This window comes from Seriola dumerili, unplaced genomic scaffold (assembly GCF_002260705.1).
Source record: "Seriola dumerili isolate Sdu_G_001 unplaced genomic scaffold, Sdu_1.0 BDQW01000056.1, whole genome shotgun sequence".
In the NCBI taxonomy this organism is placed as follows: Eukaryota; Metazoa; Chordata; class Actinopteri; order Carangiformes; family Carangidae; genus Seriola; species Seriola dumerili.
In genome coordinates this window covers 7,996,287-8,012,267 of record NW_019174311.1, presented here as the reverse complement: position 1 = coordinate 8,012,267, position 15,981 = coordinate 7,996,287, and the positions used below count along the sequence as shown (strand labels likewise).

The 15,981-nt window shown below is 43.4% G+C and overlaps 1 protein-coding gene across 1 annotated transcript in view; it reads right to left on the bottom strand.

The window, feature by feature from the left end:
• The window catches only part of LOC111219056 (voltage-dependent calcium channel subunit alpha-2/delta-3-like), a 132,117-nt gene that overhangs the window by 80,474 nt on the left and 35,662 nt on the right, over nt 1–15,981 (bottom strand). Inside the window, exon 4 of the mRNA XM_022741635.1 lies at nt 3,254–3,313. Within this exon, the coding sequence (XP_022597356.1) occupies nt 3,254–3,313 (60 nt within the window). The remainder of the gene's footprint in view (nt 1–3,253; nt 3,314–15,981) is intronic.

Genomic DNA, 15,981 nt, shown 5'->3' with positions numbered 1-15,981 from the left:
TTAAAGCACAGAGGGGGAAATTGAATAGCATGTGGAGAATCAAGCAGGTGACTAAAGGTGACCAAAAGAAGAAGAAAGAACAGTGGCACTATGAGAGAGACGGATTCGGAGCTGGACAGCAGTAGGTGGTTAAATTTAGTAATTGATCCTCCTTAATGACCCATGACGGCAGAAAACCACAGGGCATTCACTGTAATGCCTTAAAGAGCTGACAGAGTAAACACATACTCACCACCACAGGCACAGGCACAGGCACACATAACACACACCACAGAGTTTAAAAGTAGTTTAGCAGCAAATTCTCCCAAGTCAGCTTAGCATCATATTTCCTCTTTAAAACTCAAGTTTCTGTTGTTGCTCCTCCTACTTTAATAAACTCTGGTCTGAGATGTGCTTGATGCGCGGCAAACTCGGGCGAAAACATCACAAGTGCACACAACCGCACAGATATTCCTCTATTCCGTCTCTCTTTCTATCTCTCTCCCTGGCTCTCTCTCTCTCTCTCTCACACACACACACATACACAATACAAAGCCGCACTCTAAAAATTAAAGCTGCTCAAATGGATTTGAGGCAGAACCATGAGAGCAGAGGCTGAGTTTGGGGGTGTGTATGCAGATATGATTAGCTGAATGCATTTGCCCAAGTCTGCAGAGCTGAGGGTGGAACTCCCAGGGAATAGTTTAAAATGTGTTGAGTTCTTGAGTAGGACTATGACAGTGATATAATACTATAAATAATTCATGATTTATGTTTCTGACTCAAAATTTGTTTGTCACAGAGTAAATTCTGGCACGAAAACATGAGGATTAATTGCTTCACCTCTGACAAAATAGATAAGAGGCTTCCCACATACAATTCAATCTCAACTCATTATCATTATTATTATACATCTGTAGGCACAACTATTATGCCTTAGATGAAAGGTAGATTTATTCTACCAAGATTGAGGATTGGGACTACAAAACCCCAGGGGTTCCCCCCATATATTAAACTCTTCTGATGGGGTGGAGTATGTTCAAACTACTATGAACAAAACAGAACATGACTTAACAGCACTGTTGTATGAAAAACTCACTCCTGTCAATGTTAACACTATTGAACCTCTTCAGCTTCTTCCTTTTGCTACCAAAATAAAAGAAAGGTCCGGGTAAACACCAGTGTACACCAAGACCTAACATTTACTACTGATTGAATTTCTTTTTGCATATTAACAATCAATGATGTGTGTGCAGCGGGGGGGGGTATGAAACTCTTTTCACAATGTCATGGTAACTTATAAATAGACATATTCAGTATTTGGAAAAAAAGCAACTTGTAAATTTCTATGTGGTTTCTATCCTCACATTTGCACCATTTAAATCCAGTGTCCTGTGTCATGATCTGTCCAGACCTCCAGCCTCATCACCAATCTCCAGGTCGTTCCCCGGAGTTGTTCCGCCTGTCTGGTTGTCTCCCTGCTCGCCCTTCAGAAGGATTCAGTCTCAGTCTGTTGGCCTCCTGCTTGGAGAGATCCAGTCTTCCCCATTGGATGCCTACTCAAACTCCACAGAAATTGAGTCTTTGCCATCAATTGCCCACTCGACCTCTGCAGTGGTCCTGCCTTCACCGACACCCTTTGGAAGGGACTTCCCTCTGTCTGGCGCCTGGGCCATCCTCCCGAGCTGCCCAGTCTGTCTGCCCGTGCTCTGTCTCCAGCCCCATTCCTATGACCAGCCCCAAAGGCCTCTTGCTCTGCCCCTCGAGTGGACGACTCACGGGCAGAGCAGGGGCCGTTCCCCTGTGTTCTCTAGCTCCTTTCTTAAGAGCTACCTAGATATAAGCGTATGGCCATGGAGACATTGATCCTTCAAGATGCCTAGCTCCACAAAGACCCAGGTTCCCAGAAGCCAGCCTGAGCCTCAGCCCCAGGTTCGACATTAGGTCTGTTCCAGAGTCGGTTCCTGAGTCAATTGTCCTGGCTGAAGCCTTGCCTATTCCAGAGTTACGTGTCTCAGCCGATGTCTTGTCTGTTCCTGACTTTATTCTTGGGTCTGGGATCAGGGATCCTGGTCATTGTCTCGTCTGTTTCAGATTGGGCAGCCCTTCCTGGCACATCACCTGTTCCAGCATTGGCGGCCAAGTCGACGTCCCATCTGTTCCTGAGTCGACCGCCCTAGGTGACACTTCCACCGACCACCCTTGTCAACACCTCACCGGTTCCAGCATCAAGGGTTCTGGCTGACGACTCGCCTGCTCCAGAGTCGGTCATCCTGGTTGATGTCTCATCAGTTCCTGAGGCTGTTCTCCTGTTGGCTGATCCCCAGTTGGCAGTTCGGCCAACTCCGGCTCCTCAGCCCCCTGTCAACTCTTTCCTGGATCCATCCTCTTTCATAATCTGCCGCTAAGATGACTGTTTGGACTCTTGTTTATTAATTCCTGTTTTATTTTGAAATAACTTGTCTGTTGGATGTGTTACTTCCTATCTTTACCTAGTTTTCCCACCTTTGTGATTGTCTGTCCCGCCCTGATGTGTTGTCATTTGGGCCCAACTGTCTGTTCAGTTGATATTTCCTTGTGCTTTTTTACATTTTGCATTCATTGCCACCCCAGTTTGGATTTTGTTTTTCTTATGAAGTAGCTTTTGGGTTTTTTTCTCCTTATTTATTTAAAATAAATCTTCCATCTACACTAGTCCAGCCTCAGAGTCTGCATTTGGATCCTGAAAACCTTCACTCCTTGACCAGATTGCTAGATGCTAATGGTTAATTATCAGGTTAATTATCAGGTAACATTGAGGTCTCCCTCTTGGAGTGACTAACGTTTCCCACTCATTGCTTTTGCAATTTGTGCAGTTTATATCATAAAAGAAACTCCTCATGATGTCCTCATGATAGGCGTGTTTGTAGGCACGTCTGCTCCTGTGAGACAGTGAATAATTGACAGCGTGACAGTGATAGACCGAGACACACGCTGACAGAATGATTATAGAGAGATGTGCAGTAACACACTTTTAAAAGACTGTTAAGCCTAGTCAAGTGCAACAGACTACACAACAGTTTTCCTAATATGTTTCTCCCCGTCTCTCCTATGTTGTGTTTAAAGAGGCCCTTGTCATTCACTGGGTCTTTATTTTCACTGAGGAGCAATCTTGGAGGCACACTGGCTTACTGAGCACACCCAGCTTACAAGAACAGGGAACGAGCATGTTGATTGTGATGGTGGCTGTGTGGTCAGAATATACAGCAGATGCAGGGGACACACGTACACATACCTGTAGGTTTGGATCCTCCTCGTGCTGCAGGTGGGCTTCCTCTGCCGCTTCCACCAGTCTCTACAGGAGGAGAGGAGAGATGTAATAGCTTTAGCACAAAAGTGAATTGATTAATGGGTCAAAAAGTAATAGGCAGAGAAACATCCATACAGAAAGTAGCTTTACAACTGGCTTTATAAGTACCCCTTAGCACTAGACCGACACCACAACCCCTAAGGACACACACATACACACAGACACAGATAGCAGACAGACATTTGGCCATCTTGTGAAAAGAGGCTATTTTCCTAAATGGTTCAGCAGTAAAGGTAATGACTGCCTCGGGTTCTTTGGACACTACCACAACAAACTCCATCATCAGTTCATGCTGTTTTACTCATGCACTCTCTCTCATGCACTCAGCAACATGCATACACAAACACACACACACACACACACACACACACACACACACACACACACACACACACACACACACTCTATCATCACCCTCTTGCTGCTACCGTCTGCTGTGTGTGCCTGTAGGGTGGTGCGGGTATCTGTGTGCCTGTGTGAGTCAACGTTATGCTCTCTCTCTTTCTCTCTCATGGGAACAATCATCTTTTGAAAATAGCTTTTTGTCAAAAGCAGGCAACATGATGTCACTGCCATCATTCTCCAATGAAAGACAATCATGGAGAAATTTAAGTTGCACAGTCCCTTTTAAATTAAACCTCTCCCTGCTTTATGGCTGGCTTTCTCTGTGCAGTGGCAACCGGGGGAGAGAAATACCGCAGCATGATAAGAATCAGAATCCAAAATTCACACTCTTGTTACCGTGTATGGATGGTTAGCTTGAGAAGCACATCATTCCAAAGACCCTTCATAAAGATGGACGTGGCGACGTGGCGAAGTGTGACATCACCTATTGGTCTGCATTGGAGCCGGTTTGAATTCTTCAAATGCCTCATGTTTGTCCAACTTAAAATCAAAAGATGTCGAGTTTCTTATGGTATAAAACAGAGAAAAGCAGGACACCCTCACTACTTAGACACAGCCGATGAATGTTGGCACTTTTGCTTGATGAATCACTTGTTGTTGATTCATTTTTGTTGCTTCTCTAATTGATTTCAGCATTAGTGAAGATGTGTGCACATGTGGGAGTCTGTGTATGTATGTGAGACATAGTCTTGTTGCCCCAGAGGGATATTTGTTTTCACAGCTCGTACTTGTATTCCACACAGAAACACACAGAGATGCAGTACACAATACTCGGTCACATGTATGCATATGTACGCATTCATGCTGCATGTACCCAAACACATACATATATACATGTGAATGCGTGCTCGCAGAGATGTGCCTAAATCCTTATAAACAGTGTCAACGAGGCAGTTTGTTCAGGGCTGTTTGTGCAGAAGGGACAAGACCCGTGCCAAAAACAAGCTCTTCTCCGTTTTAAAGCTCTGTATCTACGACCAGAAAGCAGCAACGTGAAGAGGGGACTGAGGTTCTGATCAGTGTTATTTGCTATCATGAGCGCAAGGCGCGTGATGGCCCTCTTTTCCTTCATGTCTGAGAGACTGGGTGTGGGGGAGGCAGATGATTTTGGAGGCAGTATGTGTTTAAGTTTGGCAGAGAGTTCTCCAAGTGTGGAGTCTTTGCTTAAGTCAGTGAGTAGTTCAAGTATGACAGCGTCATCACAGTATGTGAGGTATGTGGTGATGGCTGAAAGGCTGATACGGTTATTTGTGTAGAGGTTATGGAGGAAGGGACTGAGGACGCAGCTTTGAGAGTCTCTGCCGTTGGTGATGATGGGAACTGTGCCAGTAACTACTGTGGTCTGTTGCTGAGGACATTGTGAATTTGTGATCATTAAAAAAAATTTAAGAAAAAAAAGGCTAAGGTAGTAATGGTTGGCGTACAGCAGCATTTCAAACAGGCTAAAGGTGAAGGACCTGAAGGATGCTTTTTTGGCCCTGAGCTTGACTGTCAGTGATCTCTCTCTCTCTCTCTCTCTCTCTCTCTCTCTCTCTCTCACTCACTCACTCACACACATGCGTCTTTCTACTTCCAGCTGTGATGCACATGGTATGTTCTCATAGCAAGTCATTTATCTCATTCACAGCTGGTCGTGGTGTCTATGAGTTTTGGTAATGCACTTCCATTTCGCATTTCCATTCAAATGGCTTTACTCGTAAAACTACTGCAATCAGCCAGCTTATTTCAGCTGAGCCGTCTGTGTGTGTGTGTGTGTGTGTGTGTGTGTGTGTGTTGTGCTGCTGCTGTGTGTGCAGGCAGGCTGTTTTGGGAAGCAAACACTGTAATCTAGAGCCTGGCCAATCATTTTCCTCACCATAGCAACACACCTGGCCATTGCATATCATTGCATATAACTCTGTGCTTGGTTCCATTCGGCTGTTGATTCATATATTTGTTCTGCTTCCTTCCTGGTCTTTGACAGGCTGAGAGAGAAAAGCAAAACAGTCAACACCTCTGTGTCCTCTTTGGCCTGTATAGATCTTTTTTAGAATCAAACAAGAAACTCTTATGCCTGTGTGAGAGCATGTGTGCCAATGTGTGTGTGTGTGTGTGTGTGTGTGTGCATCCGGGCACTGAGAGGCATCACAAAACCTCCGGCAGGTGCATCTACTGGAAATCCACAACAAAGCATGCTCCAGGAACAAACAAAGATAAGGACGGTGGGATAAAGGGAGGATGAGAGAGGAACGAGAGAATAACATTCTCTAAAGGTCTGAACGCTTAGCCTCACACTCCCAGCGAAATGTCAGACGCTGCCTGTGAAGCCGGTGTCGATAGAAACACACTTTTCAGCATTTGCGAGTGGCTGACGGTGTGTTTGTGTGCACGCGTGAGTGTTAATGTTTTCCTCAGCTGACACGTGTTCAGATATTAGCCCTCTGTCCTATTCTGTCTTGCAAATGTCAATCATTGAACGTGAGAGTATGCAAGCATGTTAGTGTGAGCGTGATGAAATCTGATCGTTTATAAGCAGGGTAAAAAAAATAAATAAATAAAAATTTGTCACAGTATTTTTTCTTGTGAAAAAAACCCAAAATTAAGTCTATTATAAACAAACACAATAATATAACAAAAAACAGTTGGCTTTAAGTATTACACAGCATTACACCACCGATGGAATACATTCATAGATACACGGCCAACAATAATTTCATCTCTACTGCACTCACTGAACATTTAAACACTTGATTCCCACCTGCGGATAATCTATTTTGGCATATTATTCATGTAGTGTAGCTTACCATGCAGGAAGATGGGAGTTAGAGCTCTTGGGTAAAAATAACTTCCATCGTAGCAGGGAGTTTTTCAATTGGAAAAACAGATTAGAGATAAGTAGGTACTACTCACTCCTCTGAATTTCAATTCTGCCACATCACCAGGATGAACATTCCAGGTGGTGTGTTTGTCTTTGTGTGCATGTTGTGTTGCTGTGGGCATACGCGAGTGCGTATGTATGTGTGTTTGTGTGTCTCTCACATATATTCAAATGAGCCTGCCACATCTTTTTGTCAATAGGTGGTCCTGCCAAGGTGCCTGATGCAGTTTAAAAAGAGAGAGGAAATGACTTTTCTTTCTCAAGTCATTCTGTTGAGGCTCCGGCTCGGTACGTGATGACAGCAATAATTAAACTGACACAGTCAGAGAGGCAGGCCCTGTTTTCTTCCCAAAAACACACACACACACACACGTTCGTACACATTCACAAGCCTTCACTGTAGCTGACAGGGTAAGAGCTGAACACACAGAGCTAACGAGACTTGCTGTGGTAACTGGATTAGATTTGTTAGCGCTAGAAGAAGAGTCTGGCATCTCTACCTGATTACAGATCCCTGATGTGTCTCTGCTGGCCTCAGTCTTCACTACAGAGCTTTGATTCTCAACACAAACCTGATTAGACCAGACCCAACTGTTCTGGTCCGGGTCAGGCTCCATTTTCTCTTTACTCCCTCAGGCTCATTTTATTTGCCAATTTGTTTTTAGCTTAAATCAAACCAAACCAAACAATGCATTGTGTTAACAAGTTCACAGGTAGCTTTGGAGGTGTCAGGTTGGTTGAGGTGATTCATATTCGAACGTACAATGATGCCCAGTTAGCAGCATGGGAATTCATTTGACATAATGGAAGGAAATGTCTGAGGAACGGCAGAAAGTTAATGATATTCAAGTCATTATATTTGGACCCAACTTTTTTGAGTCTGAAAAAGTCTTACTTCCCTTTTTCCTAGTGTAAATTGAGGTGATGTCTTCCCCTTCAATTAAACACAATTCCTGTTCCTATTTCATCATTTCTCATCCCACCCCCTTTCCACCCGCCCAGTCCATTTCTCTGACATTTGCACTCATCTACCCCCTTTCATTATCTGACATCCTGTGATTATGATTTGCCTGACAAAAGATTCAGCTTGTTTACACATTCAAAAGTTCATAAATGATCCCCCTCATTTAGCTGTCAACTTGACTGGCTTATTGTTCTTGCACCATACTTGCTGTGTGGCTAGGTTTCCATGATGGCTGAAGCTGCTGACCTTAACAAATGCCCATCCATTATGAATGCATCACTAAAGCTGTGAAAGTTAGTGAAGGCTGTCATATACAGCTGAGCAATGCTAACAACCGCTGTCAGAGAAGCATAGGAGGGGTGGACGGGGGGGGTCCCATACATTATTGACTAGTAGCGGAAGTCTAGGATTTTCTTTTTTTTGAGCAGTACATTAAGCCTTGCCTCGGCAAGAAGAGGGGAGGGGCAGTGGCCTGAATCTGAATGTTCTCCCGAGGTAGCCAGGAACAAGACCACAGCCAACTTCACTTCTAAATAGACTCACATAAAAAACATTCCCAGAGGTGCCGTGTGCTGTTTGGTTCAGCATGCATTTGTACTTTGGGTTCAAACTTAACTTTTTCTTCTTTTTTTTTTCTAATCATCTTTTGTGGTTATAATTTGTTGAAGAGCTCTGAATATCTTACAATAGTAGTTGCAGTTGTAAATAATATCCAAATTACCAACAACTCCAATTAATCAAGATCAGCTTCTTCTCACATCTAAAATATTTATCATTGTGACCTTACACAAATAAAGCACTGTAATCTTTTACACTTGAATTACTTGGCATGATTCTGCTTGGCCAGATGTAAAGCTTTTTCTCTGTTGTAAGAGGAAATGCTAACTAAGCCTTGGCCTCCTGGATCAGGGCAGGTCCGACGGGTCTTGGCTCTGCCAGGGGCTTGATCCGTCGAGGCCTCAGCTGAGCTGAGGTAGACTGGCTCGGGTCAGCCCATCAATAGCACTGTGGACAGCAATTAATATTGTCAAACCAGCCCAGGAAGAGTTGCAGCATCAACAAAAATGGAAAAGTGCGCTGTGACACTTTGCTTCCTCTGTTTTGCACACTTAGATTGGGTACAAGCCCAGCAGACAGAGCATGGTGGAGAGACAGATAAAAAGGGAAAATGAAAGAGAGCGAGAGGAAAGTGGTGCGCTTTGAAACATCAGATCCCAATAATCAATACGTGACAAGTTCTCAGCAGTTCTGCTGACTGAAAGGGAATATGAAGTGCTTAACCCAGCTCTGCCATCCTTCTCACATTTCCTCTTTCTTCACGCTTTCTTCGCTTTCATTTTATGCTTAGACTGAACTTTTGACTAATCCTTTTTTCTTGACATTTACCTTTCCCATCCTTCCAGCCCACATCCTCATTTCATCACTCTAGAAAACAATCCCATCTCTCACACTTTGATGACTTGGTGACAGAAAAACAACCAGAGAGAAGAAGAAGGAAGAGACAATTGCTGTCCTGACATCTACTGGCTGACTCCGCCTTGTCATTAGTGGCCATCACTCTCAACACACACACACACACACACACACACTCACACTCACACACACACACACACACACACACACACACACACACACACACACACACACACACACAGACACAGATGTGACAATGATCTGAGACTGAAGACAGCTAATGAAATGAGGGAAATGAGGGGAGCAGTGCTGTGAGCTCAGCGTGACAGTGTGGTGTGCCAGGGAGGAGGACAGACAGGAGGAATGAGGACAGGACAACAGGGCTGGGCCACACTATTATAATCCCTATTCGAACTGTACTCCAAAAAAAAAAAAAGAACAGAAAAGAAAAGAAAAGAAAAGAAGGTAAAATCTGGGACAAGCAAATGTAGCTCTCATACACTGTTTGTCTGCAATATAAGCAAAACTCAAAAAGCAAAACATTTGTTGTGCTTTTTTTCTTATATCAGACAGAAATATTCAAAAAGAAAACTCAAGACAAAACATTAAAGTGTTTCCTTCCACCTGACCTTTCAGTGTCCACATAAAAAAAAAAGAAAAAGAAAACAGAGTGGAAATATCACAAATATCAAGTTGGTAAGATGCCGACTCGCAAGGAGCTACTCTCCCTTGTGACATGACCATGTGTGTGCATGTGCACTCCGGGGGGGGGGTAACCAGAGAACAAGCTTTTCATTGCATTGGAATGTATGTCTTCTCATGTATAATGCAATGACAGAAACATGCATTAATCTGAATTTTCTTTTTACGATTTTGGGAAATTAAAATGTGTACTACATTTGCATGATAATTTGGGTATGTTATGGCTCTCTGACATTGCCCTTTAAGAAAAATTGTGGTCTATTACAAACTAGATCCCATTTTTATGGTTTTTAAATCACTTTATTTATGAAGGAAACCAAAAGTGAGGGCACCTGAAATGTCAATAATAATCCTTAACCATGGCGAATAGAGCCACAGTTTTTAATTGTTGTTTTGTCTGTAAACTGATGGAGATGTTTGCCGTAAATCAGTAAAACAGTTTGGGTTTTACTGAAAACCTGGAGGTGTGTTGCTCCGTCAGAGTTATTTTTAGCAATGTTGACACATTCTCAGCAATTACGTTGCTGGTACCATGATACCATTAATGACGGCCAGAACTATGGAAATAAGGCTGAAGTTGTAATAAACCAGCATTTCCCATTAAATGTTGATGCTTTTCAGCTAATAAGAGGAAACACATCTTTATTCAAATCGTCTCCTGCAGACAACGAATTATATCACATTCTTGAAATGCTAAATTTGTGCTTGAAATTCATTGTGCATGTTAGCAAATGAAAATTAAAGTTCATAGGAGGTTTTGCTGGCAGCAAAATTTCATTAAAAGTCCTGTGTGTGCCTTTTATTTTTAACATACACCCACGCAGACTTCCTCTGCTCTACATTGGTAATCATGTTGAGGACTACAGAGGCGTAGCTGCCACAGGTAAATGATATCAGCAGGTACAGAGCAGAGACCGAATGCCATTACAGGAGAAACAGCCCTGGCAGCAAGGCATCCACTCTGCTTTGAAGTGCATTTGTCACATGAAACACAGCCATGCTTGACTTCAAAGAGGGCATTACAATAGTTCCACGCCTTTCAACTTTGATAACAACATGTTCACTGTTTCTTTAAACCGTCTGCTGTTGCTGCCATTTCCAGCCAGCCGACAAGCTCTTTCAGGAGAGATAGAAAGAGGAGAGGTGAGGTGAGGAGAGGAGAGGATAGGAGAGGAGAGGATAGGAGAGAAGAGGAGAGGAGAGGAGAGGAGAGAAGAGGAAAGGATAGGAGAGGAGAGGAGAGGAGAGGAGAGAGAGACTATTAAAAATGTCCCTGTTGTCATTTGTACAGTCTGCTACTGTCCATCACTTATGTCACTGTCCAATCCATTATCCATAATGGGGAGTCTGCCAACCACTGGGAGAAATGGAAGAGGTCGACCTGAGTAACTGACCTTGCTCTCTTCTCTCTCCTCTGCATGCATCACGGTCATAGTAGCAGTGATATATCATTGTAAGCCCCGACTCAGCATCTTCCTCTACCTACTCCTCTCCTCTCCTCTCCTACCTCCATCATACTCTCCTAAACCCTGCTCCTAACCCGCCCATCGATACCACTCCTGAAACCCACTCTTCTCTCATCTTCTCTCCTCTCCTCTTCCTCTCCTCTCCTCTCCCTACTCCTACCTCTCCTCTCCTCTTCACTACTCCTCTCTGCTGCTCTCCTCTCTCTTCTCTCCTCTCCTCTCCTCTCCCTCCTCCATCCTTCCTCTCCTATCCTTCTCCGCTCCTTCTACTTCCTCATCCTCTCCTCTCCTCTCGTCTCTCCTCTCCCTCTCCTCTGCCATCATCGCTCTCTCCTATCCTTTCTCTCGAGCTCTTCCTCTTCTCTCTCTCTCTACATTCTCTCTTCCTCCATTCCTCTCTATCACTCATCATCAGCTCATGTCTTGCAATTCCTCTCCTCTCTCTCTCTCCTCTCCTATCTTCCTCTGCCTCTCCAGTCTATCCTCCTCCCTCTCTCCTCACCTCACCTCCTCCTCTATTCTATCTCTCCGTAACAGGCTTGTCGGCTGGCTGAAATGGCAGGCAACAGCAGGGACGGTTAAAGAAACTAGTGACACATGTTGTTATCAAAGTTGGAAAAGGCGTGAACTATTGAATGCCCTTCTTTGAAGTCAAGCATGGCATGTTGTTTCATGTGGACAAATGCACTTGCACAAGCAGAAGATTGGCATGCCTTGCTGCCAGGGCTGTTTCTCTCTGTTACATGCATTCGGTCTCTGCTCTGTGATACCTGCCTGATATCATTTTACCATGTCTTGGCAGTCATCGGCCTCTGGTTAAGTTTCCTCAAACATGATACCAATGTAGAGCGAGGAAGTCCTGCGTGGGTCGTAGTGTTAATAAATAAATAGGCCACACCACAGTACTTTTAATGAATTTTGCTCCAAGCAAACCTACCTATGCTAGATACTTTAATTTGTCATTTGCTAACATGCACTCAATGAATTTCAAGCACAAAGTTTAGCATTTCGAAGAATGTGATATAATTCGTCTGTCTGCAGGAGACGGATTGAATAAAGATGTGTTCTCCTCTTATTAGCTGAAAAGCATCAACATTTAATGGGAAATGCTGGTTATTACAATTCAGCCTTATTTCCCATAGTTCTGGCCGTCATTAATGGATCATGGTGTACCAGCAACGTGAATTGCTGAGAATGTGTCAACATTTGCCTATAAAATTTAACTCTGATCGGAGCAACACACCTCCAGGTTTTCAGTAAAACCCAAACTGTTTTACTGATTTACGGCAAACATCTCCATCAGTTACAGACAAAAACACAATTAAAAACTGTGGCTCTATTCCAGCCATGGTTAAGGATTATTATTGACATTTCAGGTGCCCTCACTTTTGGTTTCCTTCATAAATAAAGTGATTTAAAAACATTAAAAATGGGATTCTAGTTTGTAAATAGACCACAATTTTTCTTAAAGGGCAATGTCAGAGAGCCATAACCATACCCAAGATTATCATGCAAATGTAGTACACATTTTAATTTCCCAAAATCGTAAAAAGAAAATTCAGATTAATGGCATGTTTCTGTCATTGCATTTATACATGAGAGACATACATGTCCAATGCAATGAAACAGCCTTGTCTCTGGTTTAAGCCCCCCCCCGCCGGAGTGCAATGCACCACACATGTGCGTCATGTTGCACAAGGGAGAGGTACGCTCCCTTCGCGAGTCGTTTCATCGCTTACCAACTTGATATTTGTGATATTTCCACTCTGTTTTCTGTTTCTTCTTTTTTTTTTATTGTGGACACTGAAAGGTCAGGTGGAAGAAACACTTTAATGTTTTGTCTTGAGTTTTTCTTTTTTGAATCATTTCTGTCTGATATAAGAAAAAAAAGCACAACAAAATGTTTTGCTTTTTGAGTTTTGCTTATATTGCAGACAAACAGTGTATGAGAAGCTACATTTGCTTGTCCCAGATTTTACCTTTCTTTATCTTTTCTTTCTTTTTCTGTTCTTTTTTTTTTTTTTGGAGTACAGTTCGAATAGGGATTATAATAGTGTGGCCCAGCCCTGTTGTCCTGTCCTCATTCCTCCTGTCTGTCCCTCCTCCCTGGCACACCACACTGTCACCGCTGAGCTCACAGCACTGCTCCCCTCATTTCCCATCATTTCATTAGCTGTCTTCAGTCACAAGATCATTGTCACATCTCTGTGTCTGTGTGTGTATGTGTGTGTGTGTGTGTGTGTGTGTGTGTGTGTGCTGTGTGTGGTGTGTGTGTGTGGTGTGCAGTGTGTGTGTGTGTGTCTGTGTGTGTGTGTTGAGAAGAGTGATGGCCACTAATGACAAGGCGGAGTCAGCCAGAACGTAAAATCAGGACACGCAATTGTCTCTTCCTTCTTCTTCTCTCTGGTTGTTTTTCTGTCACCAAGTCAATCAAAGTGTGAGAGAATGGGATTGTTTTCTAGAGTGATGAAATATGAGGATTGGGCTGGAAGGATGGGAAAGGTAAATGTCAAGAAAAAAGGATTAGTCAAAAGTTCAGTCTAAGCATAAATGAAAGCGAAGAAAGCGTGAAGAAAGAGGAAAATGTGAGAAGGATGGCAGAGCTGGGTTAAAGCACTTCATATTCCCTTTCAGTCAGCAGAACTGCTGAGAACTTGTCACGTATTGATTATTTGGGATCTGATGTTTCAAAGCGCACCACTTTCCTCTCGCTCTCTTTCATTTTTCCCTTTTTATCTGTCTCTCCACATTGCTCTGTCTGCTGGCTGTGTACCCAATTCTAAGTGTGCAAAACAGAGGAAGCAAAGCTTGTCACAGCGCACTTTTCCATTTTTGTTGATGCTGCAACTCTTCCTGGGCTGGTTTGACAATATTAATTTGCTGTCCACAGTGCTATTGATGGCTGAAACCCGAGCCAGTCTACCTCAGCTCAGCTGAGGCCGTCGACGGATCAAGCCCCTGGCGCAGAGCCAAGACCCGTCGACCTGCCCTGATCCAGGAGGCCAAGGCTAGTTAGGGCATTTTCCTTGTACAACGAGAGAAAAAGCTTTAACATCTGGCAAGCAGAATCCATGCCAAGTAATTCAAGTGTAAAAGTACAGTGCTATTATGTGTAATGGTCACAATGATAAATATTTAGATGTGAGAAGAAGCTTGATCTTGATTAATTGGAGTTGTTGGTAATTTGGATATTATTTACAACTGCAACTACTATTGTAAGATATTCAGAGCTCTTAACAAATTATAGACCACAAAAAGAATGATTAGAAAAGAAAAAAAAGAAGAAAAAGTTAAGTTTGAACCCAAAGTACAAATGCATGCTGAACCAACAGCACACGGCACCTCTGGGAATGTTTTTATGTGAGTCTATTTAGAAGTAAGTTGGCTGTGGTCTTGTTCCTGGCTACCTTGGCGAGAACATTCAGATTCAGGCCCATCGCCCTCCCCTCTTCTTGCCGAGGCAAGGCTTAATGTACTGCTCAAAAAAAAGAAAATCCTAGACTTCCGCTACTAGTCAATAATGTATGGGACCCCCCCCGTCCACCCCTCCTATGGCTTCTCTTACAGCGGTTGTTAGCATTGCTCAGCTGTATATGACAGCCTCACTAAACTTCACAGCTTTAGTGATTCGATCTCATAATGGATGGAGCAGCTTTTTTAAGGTCAGCAGCCTTCAAGCCATCATGGAAACCTACGCCACACAGCAAGTAATTGGGCAGAACAATAAGCCAGTCACAGTTGACAGCTAAATGAGGGGGATCATTATGAACTCTTCTGAATGTAGGAAACAAAAGCTGAATCTTTTGTCAGGCAAATCATAATCACAGGGATTACGATAATGAAAGGGGTAGGATGGCGAGTGCAAATGTCAGGAGAAGATGGAGCTGGGCGGGAGTGAAAGGGGGTGTATGAGAAAATGATGAAATAGGAAAAACAGGAATTGTGTTTAATTGAAGGGAAGACATCACTCGATTTTACACTAGGAAAAAGGGAAGTAAGACTTTTTCAGGACTCAAAAAAGGTTGGGTCCAAAATATAATGACTTGAATACATTAAACTTTCTGCCGTTCCTCAGCATTTCTTCGCATTATGTCACATTGAATTCCCCATTGCTGCTAACTGGGATCGTTGTACGTGTCGAATTGAATCACCTCAACCAACCTGACACCTCCAAAGCTACTCTGTGAACTGTGTAACACAATGCATTGTTGTGGTTGGTTTGATTTAAGCTAAAAACAAAAAATTGGCAAATAAATGAGCCTGAGGAGTAAAGAGAAAATGGGGCCTGACCCGGACCAGAACAGTTGGGTCTGGTCTAATCAGGTTTGTCGTTGAGAATCAAGCTCTGTAGTGAAGACTGAGGCCAGCAAGAGACACATCAGGATCTGTAATCAGGTAGAGATGCAGACTCTTCTTCTACGCGCTAACAAATCTAATTCATTTACCACAGCAAGTCTCGTTAGCTCTGTGTGTTCAGCTCTTACCCTGTCAGCTACAGTGAAGGCTTGTGAATGTGTACGAACGTTGTGCTGTGGTGTGTGTGCCTGGATTTTTTGGAAGAAAACACGGGCCTGCCTCCTCTGACTGTTTCAGCCAACATTTAAATTATTTGCTGTGTCATGCACGTACAGCAGCCGGAGCCTCAACCAGATGACTGAGAAAAAGAAAAGTCATTTCCTCTTCTCTTTTTAAACACTGCATCAGGCACCCACCTGGCAGGACCCCGCCTATGACAAAAAAGAGTGTGGCAAGACGCTCATTTTGAATTATGTGAGAGACACACAAATCACACATTACATACGCACTCGCGTATGCGCCACAGCACAACACAAAACATGCACAACAA